Source organism: Dreissena polymorpha, chromosome 1, assembly GCF_020536995.1.
Source record: "Dreissena polymorpha isolate Duluth1 chromosome 1, UMN_Dpol_1.0, whole genome shotgun sequence".
Taxonomy (NCBI): domain Eukaryota; kingdom Metazoa; phylum Mollusca; class Bivalvia; order Myida; family Dreissenidae; genus Dreissena; species Dreissena polymorpha.
Genome location: NC_068355.1, coordinates 183,701,455 through 183,714,400, shown reverse-complemented (window position 1 = coordinate 183,714,400; position 12,946 = coordinate 183,701,455). Strand labels below are relative to the sequence as shown.

General features: G+C 34.0%; 1 protein-coding gene across 12 annotated transcripts in view; it reads left to right on the top strand.

Annotated features, from left to right (window-relative positions):
• Positions 1-12,946, top strand: part of LOC127864178 (uncharacterized) — a 677,094-nt gene that overhangs the window by 19,110 nt on the left and 645,038 nt on the right. For 11 of the 12 annotated variants that reach the window (XM_052403854.1, XM_052403852.1, XM_052403853.1 and 8 more), the window contains exons 2-3: positions 8,813-8,875; positions 10,649-11,452. In XM_052403854.1, coding sequence (XP_052259814.1) covers positions 11,118-11,452 — 335 coding nt within the window. In that variant the 5' untranslated portion in view covers positions 8,813-8,875; positions 10,649-11,117. The remainder of the gene's footprint in view (positions 1-8,812; positions 8,876-10,648; positions 11,453-12,946) is intronic. The other variant, XM_052403858.1, reaches the window with a different exon arrangement.

Sequence of the window (12,946 nt, the reverse complement as noted above, 5' to 3'; positions counted from 1 at the left end):
CATTTTCATACCAATAGAATTACACATCTTTCTAATTATAGCAATAATAAATTTGTACTAATCATACCAACAAATTTTGTTATGCTATGCTTTGTGATGTATTAACTTCATTGTAAGTTATTATTAAAAGACCATTTTACTAAATATTTAAAACAATACTTGAATTCTTTTCTATATACATTTTCATTATGTGCTTTAACTGTAGCTGACCAGTTGATGGAAGATACTGCAGAGTTTGGCAGGGAAATAACCCAAGACAGCAAAGCGGCTCTTTTGGCGCATTTACCAAGAGGACTAACATGGCCACAAATTCATGGTAAATATTGTTATGCCCCGGGCTCATATAAGTAATTTAGTGTTAACCACCTGAAAGTATTTGTCTTTTTGGTATCCAATATTTTGGTCTAGTTTCAATTACAGGTTATTTTTATATGAATTAGCAAATTAGCATAACTTTCATATAGCAATATCTGAATATAAAATTCCTATATATGTTTGAGTTTCCAGAAACATGCTAGTGTACCCCGTTTTGGGGCATTTAAGAAAACAACAATATAAATTTCAAAATAAAAGAGAGTCATTATAAAAATATAAGTTAAATCACCAATTTATTCACTTTAAAGTCTCAGTTTTCCTGTTTGCAAGTAGATTAAAGCCCGCTTGCAAACTACTTAGGATCGTAAATGTTCGCTCGAATACAAAAAGCCAGATGTACAGAATTGAGCAGTGATATGAAATATCTAAAATAGATAAAAATATGAATGAGCATTAAAGTATAGATATTCAATCATATGATTGCTGCACATTTACTTTTACAGATGAATGTAAAAAACTTATGACTTTCTTGTAATATTGTTTGCTTTGTTTTTCTTTCAGAGATCATGCAGGAGCCCTACAGTATAACAGCAGTACAAGTTCTATAAAAGATCCACGACCTACTGAAGCCCAGCTAATTAACAAAAAAGTTTTTAAAAACTGTAATTTTATCCCACCTGGGTACTTATAATTTACTAAGCTGCCTACACAAGTTTTAGATTTGCAATTATATTTTAAATTGTCACTTGGAAAGTAATACATGTACATCTATTATGTTCTGAATTTCTTTGAACAATAAAATTATATAAAAGTATTTTAATGAAATTAAGCACCTAAATTGCATTAAAGTGAAAGTAGCTGAGAACAAGATGTGTTTGTGAAACACAATGTCCCCCTATATGACGTTTGACCTTGAAGGATGACCTTGACCTTGACCCTTCACTACTCAAAATGTGCAGCTCCATGAGATACACATGCATGTCAAATATAAAATTGCTAGCTTCAATATTGCAGAAGTTGCATTACATGAGCAATTTTGACCCATATATTTGACTTGGAAGGATGACCTTGACCTTGACCTTTCACCACTCAAAATGTGCAGCTCCATAAGTTACACATGCATGCCAAATATCAAGTTGCTATCTTCAATATTGCAAAAGTTTTCATAAAATAAGCGATTTGGGCCACATATATTTGACCTCTGACCTTGAAGGATGACCTTGACCTTTCACCACTCAAAATGTGCAGCTCTATAAGTTACACATGCATGCCAAATATCAAGTTGCTATCTTTAATATTGCAAAAGTATTCATAAAATAAGCGATTTGGGCCACATATATTTGACCTCTGACCTTGAAGTATGACCTTGACCTTTCACCACTCAAAATGTGCAGCTCCATGAGATACACATGCAAGCCAAATATCAAGTTGCTATCTTCAATATTGCAAAAGTATTCATAAAATGAGCGATTTTGGCCACATATATTTGACCTCTGACCTTGAAGGATGACCTTGACCTTTCACCACTCAAAATGTGCAGCTCCATGAGATACACATGCATGCCAAATATCAAGTTGCTATCTTCAATATAGCAAAAGTTATTTCAAAATGTTAAAGTTGGTGCAAACCAACCAACCAACCAACAGACCAACCAACCAACAGACTAACCAACAGACAGGGCAAAAACAATATGTCCCCCACTACTATAGTGGGGGACATAAAAATATTATCCTTGTGCTCATGTTCAGCTACATATATTGTGACATACATGAAGCAGCTAAAAATAACTTAAATTTTTCATTTTGTTTCTTGTATATCGTTTGTACAGGGTTCGTGAATTGTTACTGTATATTACTTGACTTGCTTGTATTTTGTTACTTTGAATACATGTTGTGAAGGTTGCATTATACTTTTTAACTTTTAAAGGAGCGCTTGTTCTGTTATGTAAGGGCCTGATTTATGATTATGGACCTAGAGGCTTTGTAAGCATGTATTAAACAACACTTGTTTGATCTGAATAATTTGTTAAATAAATGTAACACAATTTGTAATCTGATGTTATATTTTGATGAATTGTGAACAAAATAATACATCGAAGAAACTAAGGCATTATGTTGATTTTTTGTTTTGTTTTAATCTAACCTTAAATTATGATTTACTTAAGCTGTGAGTATTGTATTCATTTAATACATGAATATTGTTTTTAGACCAGAAATTTCTTTTTCTATTCAGTGACCATGGTAAACGCTGGACAATTTTCCATGTTATACCAGGCATCCATGGAATATTGAACATGGAAAAACCCTGGAACATTTTCCAGGGTTTTCCAGCCAGCATGGAAAAAATACCGTCCGAATACTCCATGTAATCTGGAAAACCCTGGAAATAAATCCATGGTTTTCCATGGTTTTCCAGATTACATGGAGTATTCGGACGGTATTTTTTCCATGCTGGCTGGAAAACCCTGGAAATTGTTCCATGGTAATTATTCCAGGGAGCCTGGAAAACCATGGAAACTATTCCAGGCTATTTCCACATACCATGGACAATTTTCCACCCTTTTTTTAAAATATTGACGCTGGAAAAGGCTGGAAATTAGTCCGAATACTCCAGCCTCATATTTTCCATGGATTTCCATGGAAAACCCTGGACAAAGTACACCCGGGTGAGATCTGGTTTGTTAAGTAACAACCACAACATTGATTGTATTCTTTATTGTAAAGCCATGATAATATTTTATAAGAAAATGACACACTGATATTATGTTTGTTTTTAAGTATTTATATATATATATATATATATATATATATATATATATATATATATATATATATATATATATATTATAACTTAAATCCAATAGATATACATTTAATAAAACAGATAAAATGAGATTCATTGTTTTTTCTTTCTTTTTGCCTTTAGTACCGTTTTGCGGAAAAGTCCGCATATGTTTTGGCTATTATTTGTTTAAGGAAAAAATTTATGGCTATTATTTTCTGAAGGCCAGAGTGAGCACTGATGGAGGGAAATTGGGGAAAACGCGTGGAGTGTACTGTAGCACCAAACCTCTGTTTTAGTAATTATTTCAATTCTTTGTTTGGTTTAATTATGGATTGATGTACATGTACTTGTCAGTTGACGAACAGACAGACAGCCCAGTTACCATTACAGTTTTACGGTCTGGACAATTCGCAATGTTTTGGTAATATTTGATTGAAAAAGTCCTGGTTTATGATATTTTAATAGAAAAAGACAAGAGTATTCTGTTTAAAATAGTCAGTCACACGTTTAGGTGTATTAAACAGACTGTATTTGGGTAAATTGCTGTTGGAAATAATCAGATTGAATTGTTTTATGGAATATAAACAGCTGATTATTTCGCATCCTAGTTTATAACCCCTGAATTCCATTGTGGTTAATTTTGCCATATTAAGAATATTAATTTGGCTTCTCTGGTTTACTGGCAGTTTTTTCGTCTGAGTTAAGACACAAACTGTGTATACATTTAGTTATATTTTTTATTTAATTTTTGTAAGCATTAAGAAAGAATCTTAATAGAGCCATTATTGACATAAAGAGGGCACAATTCCATTACAGGCAATTGTTGATATTTGTGTGATCGCATTTTGTCCGTCGTCTGTCGTACCATGTGCATTTCCAAATCCCTGTGTAATTGCACTTTGTCCGTCGTAGGTCGTCTGTCGTACATTGTGCGTTTACAAATCTATGGTGGGCCATTGAGGCCATATAAAACTTGACAAATCTATGGTGGGCCATTGATACCATAGTAAGACTTTGCAAACCTATGGTGGGCAATTAATGCCATATTGATACTTAATATCTCTATGGTGGGCCATTGAGACCATATAAGACTTGACAATTCTATGGTGGGCCATTGATACCATAGTAAGAATTTGCAAATTTATGGTGGGCAATTTATGCCAAATTGATACTTAAAATCTTTATGGTGGACCATTGAGACCACACAAGACTACAAATCTATGGTGGGCTATTGATGTCATCATAAGACTTAACAATTCTATGGTGGGCAATTAAAGTCATAGTGAGACTTTACAAATCTATGGTGGGCTATTGGGCAATTAATGCCATATTGATACTTAACATCTCTATGGTGGGCCATTGAGACCATATAAGACTTGACAATTCTATGGTGGGCCATTGATACCATAGTAAGACTTTGCAAATTTATGGTGGGCAATTTATGCCAAATTGATACTTAAAATCTTTATGGTGGACCATTGATACCACACAAGACTACAAATCTATGGTGGGCTATTGAAGTCATCACAAGACTTAACAACTCTATGGTGGGCAATTAAAGTCATAGTGAGACTTGTTGAGATCTAAGGTAGGTTATTGTTGTCAACATAAGATTTTTCAAATCTATGGTGGGCTATTGATGTAATATTTAAACTTACAAATCTATGGTGGGCAATCTGTGTCATATATTTATTGGCATTTGAGGGACTGAGACGAAGCTAGAAACATTGATTGCTTTTATCTTGTACATCGTGTAAATAAATTGGTATTTTGACTTTGAATTGTCTCAGTTATATGTGTAGAAACACATTAGTATGTAATTAAAAACGGTTGCAATGCGTTGTTTTCTTTGTGTTTCGTTAGAGGTTTGAACCATAGGCCCTCGATTTCAATGACAATGTTTTTTTAGTTTTAATGCATACACATACTAAATTAATAAAAATCTTCCAACAAAACATAGTTCGACTATGTATGTATAGACAGGGGGTTTTTTTACTAAGAAAGTGACGCCGATATTCAGCGTCTTCCCCTACCAGAATTTTTCCCCTAAAAATACCATTTCCCCTCCAAAAATATAATTTTTCACCAAAATATAATATTTTACCCTCAAAGAAATATTTTTTTCATTTGGGGAGTCGACACTTATCCAATTTGTACTATGCACAACGATCTCGCTCGCTCTCTCTCTCCCGACGAACACTAAAATCTGGGAATCCCAGTGATTCTATATATAGCTCTTGAATTACGTCATGGAAACTGGGCAACTAATCGTATTAATCGTGACTATTTTACTGGATTCCTGTCTTGAGCGAGAAGGGTGTTTCGGCAATTAATTACCGGAAACCAGTCAAATTTTCATCCGGGTTATGTGAAAGCCAAAATATAAACGTTAAAACAGAAAAAAGTCTCACAATTGGCGTTCATACACGAACAAAATAAAACGTTCGGACTCGGAAAATATTAATTTAGTTGACGCATTTTTTAAGAATGAATCATCAAAAACCGTTGAAACCCAGCAGGATTCGGAGGTACATGTAATCAACATCGATTAATACTGTCGGATTCTTGTGAAAGTGAAAGTAGACAATCGGCAGCTGCCGCACCTTTCCCTTCCAATACTGTAGCTGATCTAGATCGTGAACCCATTCATCATGAAATTGAAATCATAATATTGACATCTTTCCCCGGCCCCAGTTGAAAACATTTCCCATTAATAGATCTACACCTGCAACTTTATTTAGGACTTTGACTTTAATATCATACTTGTTCATGTGTTTAAGAACAAAAAGGCCAGAGACATGCCTCTTTTTCTAAAAAAAAACACCCTGAAGTCTGTAGGTGAGTTATAGACATTGAAATGAACAGTTTTTATTTTTTCCCCAAATATGTCTCTTTTGCGCTCGATTTTCCCCTTTTACCCAGCGTCCAGCAGCTTCCCCTCTTTCTAAAAAAAACCCTGATAGATATTGACAAGATAAATCACTCGCCATTTTCTTAAGCAACGGAAGTGCGTCATTATTAATAATTAAGGTTCATGTAAAGTGTAAAAAGGCTTATTTTTCACATAGGAATAGTTCAATAAATATAATGGCAAATAATTCAATTTATTTGTCAATAGGCCTGTAAATACTTGTAGAACAGATCAGTAAATGCTAATAAAAAAAATATTATGCAAAATGTTGCTTTTGATAAATATACAGCGCATGCATGAAATTATCAAAATAACAAACGGAGTTAAATTGAACAAATTCCTTTGGTCAAAATATTGTATACACTTAATGTTAGGTACTACAAATGAAAAGTCCACACAACACACACCAACAATCCTAAAATATCCAAAAGAAAAACATCAAAGAATGTCAAAAGTTAACAAAATAATTGGGAACTACTTTTAGTATGGTGGACTTTCCAGTGAACCTTTATTGTCAAATTTACTTATTTACTCGCAATACCATGTTTTTTTTTTCCTTCTTTGGGACCCGCCGAAAATCGGCCCTTTCCCCTCGGATTTTTTTTCCCCCTCCGCTGGTAAATTTCCCCCTAGATTTCATTTTCCCCCCCAAAAAAAAAATTTTTTTTTTTTTTTTTTTTTTTTTTTTACCTTTAAATATATAAGTTAACCTGATACACTGTAGAAACTAGGAAAATCTTGCATAATTAAATTATCTGTTGCCTTGAATTTGTTTTAAAAACAGTAAAATATGTTAACTTGATTATTTTAGACTTTGCTTATTTTCCCCAAAATCCAGCTTTTCGCACAATTTTTTTCCCCAAAATTCGATGTTTCGCGCGATTTTTTTCCCCTCAAAAAAGGCCATGCCCTTTCCCCAAAATCAGATCAAAAAACCCTGAATACAGTACTCATTATAGTCACAAAATGACACAAATACAAAAAAATAAACTATATTACCAAAAGGCATAAATTGTAATGTTAATTTGAAATATATAAGACTCGGAGAGACGACTAATTTGCTACCTTAAAACAAATTACACCATGTTTATGTCACTGCTCGAACACCATACCCGTTCGTCAAACACGTGGGGCATAAAACATCCGGTTTAAAGGAAGTCTACATAACAATATTTTAATTAACAATCTAGGCATAATATTTATGGGATCGGAAAAATGAATTATACAAATGTTGGGCACACGTACATATTAAACCAAGTGAACATTTACCTTTCTATAAAAACCTTGCCATCGATCAAAAAATGCATTTGTTATTGTCTTGTCATGTTTACCTGTTCAGCTAGCCATTATTTGCCGGAAGTATATTTGAAAAATATTTCTTTTCAATTTCAACAATTTATAAAATATTACCGATCAATTTGTTCTTAAGTTTATATAATTTGTTTATGAGACATTTTCAAGTTATCTAATCAAATTAATATAATATGTAAGCAATATTTAATAAATTCGTTAATGCGGATCAATACAAACTGCTGACAAAGATGGACGACAGATGAAATTAAATAGGGAGGAGACTTAAATGTATCAAGATTCTATTGAATTAGTGAATTTCACGTAAGCGTCATTGTTATGGAGATAATAGGAAAATGATATAGTTTCATGAAATATATTTCATAACATCATAACTCCTTGATCGCATGCTATGCAATTGGAAACTTAAGACTTTTTCCAAAATCTATAAATAGCAACTCGTGGTATAAACATGTTCATTTTGAAATTCGCATAGTCGTGGGGCTTTATTGATGCAATTCAATGGTAGTAGTACCTTAAATATAACTGGCCAATACTGTTGGTGGTTTTATTTGGTTCATGTGTGTTCTTTTTAATGGATTTGAGAATTTGCCATATATTGGACAATTTTTGCTAATAATGACATTATAACTAAGATTTGTGATTTTTTCTTGAAAATGTATACATATGTAGAAATAATATATAATAATTTAAACCATATGTAAATTTCATTTATTTATTTTGGGTATTACTGATCATTTTTATATTTTTAAATTTCTTCAATGTGGGGTCATTTTGGCACTTAACATGAGCCTTAAATTGCTGTCGCCCCGCTCGCTTATTGATATGCGGGCGCAGGCCGGGAACCTCGCTCTTTATACACAATAACAGCCACTTAACACTGTGGGCGCCAGATTTGTATTTTGACGTGCTTTTTTTTCTGGAAATCTCCATGGCAGACGAATTGGTAAGGAATGATTCATGTGTATGCAATTTACAATATCTTTTGTTGATTGCCCCATTAATTGAGAGAAACAATAGTTACAGGGATTTATCACATATCCTATGGATGTTTCTGTTGAAACTGAAAGTAAATAGAGAAAGAGCGAGGTTCCCGGCCTGCTCGCGCATTTCAATTAGCGAGCGGGGTGACAGCGATTTAATTATGCATAATGACGCACTTCCGTTGCTCTAGAAAATGGCAAGTGATTTACCTTGTCAATATCTATGTATATAGCCCAACTATCTTTTTTTTTAAGAAGACGTTTTGTCGGAAGAATTTTATTAATTTAGTATGTGAATGCATTATAATAAACAACAGGTAACTAAAAAATAAATAAATTAAAAAAAAAAACATTGTCATGGACATCGAGCGCCTATGGTTTGCACATTTTTAATGTTCAAATCACATGATTTCGGGAATGGCAGCAAATTTATAAATTCACTTTTAGAAAGCAACTGATACACTCAGTTGAAACACCATAATATCTGTTTGCATGCTCGAATTTACAGCACTGGCAGGTTAAAAGAGGAGAGACTGAAGTGAAAGAGAAAGGGACTCAACTCCATAAATTGGTAAGAATTGTAGAAATTGTATCAATGTGTTGAATGATATATTTTTATCTCATTATTATGCCCCCCTTTGAAGAAGAGGGGGTGTATTGTTTTGCACATGACAGTCCGTCAGTATGTCCGTCCATCCACCAGATGGTTTCGGGATGATAAATCAAGAACGCTTAGGCCTAGGATCATGAAACTTCATAGGTACATTGATCATGACTCGCAGATGACCCCATTGATTTTTAGGTCAAAGGTCAAGGTCACGGTGACCCAAAATAGTAAAATGGTTTCCGGATGATAACTCAAGAACACTTATGCCTAGGATCATGAAACTTCATAGGTACATTGATCATGACACGCAGATGACATTATTGACTTTCAGGTCACTAGGTCAAAGGTCACGGTGACTTGACACAGTTTAATGGTTTCCGGATGATAACTCAAGAAAGCTTTCGCCTAGGATCACAAATCGTCATAGGTACATTCAGTGAATAATAAAATCCTGATTTTTTCGGATAACACTTTTGATTATATGCATTTGAAAATAAGCAGTCTGCACAATTAACCCATCGCCTGATAGCCAATGCGATGAAATCTCGGCTCTGACCATAGCAAAAATCTGAATAGACTGTTTGGAAATAAACCGAATAATAATCATTTCAAGAAAATTTGTTGGCATGCGCGATCATTTGAGAACAAATTCGGCATTTCAGAAATTTTCGTTCGGTACTGATTTTCCGTTATTTCATTTATTCATTTCCGAGTTGTTAGCAGGTGGTACGGACATGAACTGCAATTGACGAAATATCTTTGCTAGTTTCCAAAAATCTTAAAAGTCAAATGTCCGCCATCTTGAAATATGTCTATTAGCAAAGAAAAGTAGTGCAAAAGCATATTGTCATTTTAACCAAATTATATATTGATTACGTTTTTAATGAGTAATTGGTTTTCATTTTCTGCAGTCAAACGATATGCACATATTATTTCTTGTGCAAAACACGTACTTTTTCAGACAGTCGTTTTCGGAGCAGTATTTGTCGTCGATCATAATTTACATGTTACATTTTAAATTCAGTCGTTGATTTGTCATAATAACTAATTATGAACAGTGCTTAACTCTATGCTCTCAAATCGAGTCACGTGATTGACAAATGTTCAATGGCAATTCCCCCATCGCACAATTGAACTTGCGTAAAGTGGACGGTAGCGGACGTCAATATTGTCCGTATTTTGGTTTTGGAAATAGAAATCGTAATAATACTGGATTATCGGGTGATGGATAGAGTTGGAACATGTACGTATATTAAAATTCTTAAATTAAAGAGGGACGTCCAAAATATTAGGCTTGGAACTTGCGAAGTCAGGACTTCCAACTTTTTAAAGCTAACAGAAGTGTTGGGTCAAAGGTCACGGTGACTTGACACAGTAAAATGGTTTCCGGATGATAACTCAAGAAAGCTTACGCCTAGGATCACGAAACTTCAAAGGTACATTGATCATGACAAGCAGATGACCCCTATTGATTTTCAGGTCACTAGGTCACAGTGCCAAAGATTGTATTCACACAATGGCTGCCACTACAACTGACAGCCCATATGAGGGGCATGCATGCAAACAGCCCTTGTTTATAAGGTTTTTGATGCTGCATTTTGTGTATTTATGATTATTGTTGTCATTGTTGTACCTAAATCTTATATGAGTAGTTGAGTCAAATAAAATAAATGTTAAGGCCACTAGAACAGAACTTTTGTTTAATTGTTTAGTATTTAATTGTTTTATATATTTCAGATCCTGATTTATACTGTAGGATTAACTGCTATTTGAATTCTCGTCTGCATGTTTTTCATTATGGACTGAAAAGCATTGCTACATTATTAAAAGAAGTGAACTGTGAACTATCTTATTTATGATGTCTTGTTTATTGGGATACAACACAGCCATAACCATCCGGTTTACAGTATTATAGACTATTTTAACAGAATTATACTTTAACTACATGTACTTTCACATGTTAAACTTCATACACTAGAATATCAAAATTGGCAACACGTTCATTGTCTAATGTTGTGAAACGTTGGCCTATGGTTGAAAAGTTTTTTTGTATATCTTGTGTTTGAATTTATCTGTGTTTCAGTGTTAATTTTAACGTCTAAGGTTGATAAACTTTTGGAACTAGCTTTATTTTTTTCATATTTCACAAGAAATAAACTTGGAACGATTTGAACAAAAAGGTTTTAACATTATATACAGTAACAAAATGGCAACAGGTTCATTGTCTTCGGTTCCAAAACGTTTGCGTATGGTTGAAGACTTTTCTTGCACACGTTGTTTAGAGCAGAATCTTACGGAATCTGCAGACATTTATTGTGAAAAATGTGAAGGGTTTTATTGTAAAAAATGTGTTATCCTGCATAGTCAATTTCATACAAAACATATGACATGTGGAAGGGAGGATATTAAGAAATGGCCAGTTTCTAAGGCAGTGGAAGATTTTCTCAGGAAGTGTGAGGTGCATGAGGATGAAACACTGACACAGTTTTGCCATTACCACAGTCAGCTGTGCTGCTCTGCATGTGTTGGAACAATTCACAGGTATCTCACACATTCATATTCCTTTAGCTATTAATAATTAACAGCGCTTTCACTAGCTTTTAAAAGTTGGAAGTCCTGACTTCCAAACCATAAATCTTGGACGTCCCAAACATAAATTTTGAAGTCCCACTTTTATTTCATAATTTTAATAGACCTTACCGATTGTGATTTTGATGGATACAAACATGCTCCTTAAATCTGTAACAGTCCTTCCCAAAATTATAATTAATTGCCGGCAATGAGGTCCTATACTCATGCAGCCATTTCCGGCCCAGACTGATTATTTCAGGCCCAAAAAGTAAAAAATGACGACGAAAGACGAAGATGACATTTTTAACATTGTAATTTGCATTGAAGACGCAGCAAAAATCTTCGGATACCGTATATGCATGTACGTCATTCAAGAAATGCAACCAATAAAAAAATGTTTTTCATGATTGGAGTATTCATAAATAACTCTGTAAATTCCTTACTTTTGCCTTGTAACTTTTCTGGAAAAAGCTTGTTGAATTCCATATTTCGCCACAATTTTATTACCGGACATGAGGTCCGGCAATATTAGAATCATTACCGGATTTTCCATATTATTATCGGAAAAATCCGAGGACCGACGGTATTTCGGAATGTAGCTGTAAATACACATATACTATTGATAGATCTTTGCATGTTCCAAATCTATCCATTACTGGATAATCCAGCATTATTACGATTTATATTTTCAAAACAAAAATTCGGCCAATGAATATGTCAAAGAATTTTATAAACTCGAATGTCCGCCATTTTACACGAGTGCATTTACAAATTTATTTATGGGATGGGGGAATTCCCATTGAACATGTGTGAATCAGGTGACGCAATTTGAGAGCATCGAGGACAGTGAATTTTTTTAACCGTGAGTCCTGCGTCCTGGACTCACAAAAATATCTGGGGATGCAAAGTTTTGAGTTATGGGAGTCCCAAAAATGCATAGAATTTTCAGAAAAAAATAATAAAGTTTAATACTTGGGCTCGCAGTAGCAGCGGTTTTCAGCCTTATATATCAGGAGCCTATTAAAGGCCCCTTCCCAATTGAAAATTTCATTAGAATCATGCAGTTTTCCAAAGATCCTTACTTACACCAGCTTTTTCATTTCCCAAAGCAGTAATTTTAGCCAGAATTCTTCCCAAAATCCATAGGTAAGGGCCTCTTTCCAATGAAGCGAGGAAAACCCCTGACTCGTTTTTTCGATTCAGGGAGTCGTAGATTTGCAGGTTATGCAGTCCCAGGACTCGGATAAGAAAAATTGTAAAAAACCACTTTGAGGACCGATCATGAGGGATTTCAATAGATTTTAAAAACCAGCAGTCAATGACCCCAGGGCTGAAATTTTGAGGAATCAAATTGAAAAATACTGGGGTCAATTTTGAAGCGCGTTTATTGTGTTTTTGTCTGTATTATTCATTTTTTTTTAAATAAAAATATGCTCTAAGAGCAACACAATATCTTAAAAAGTT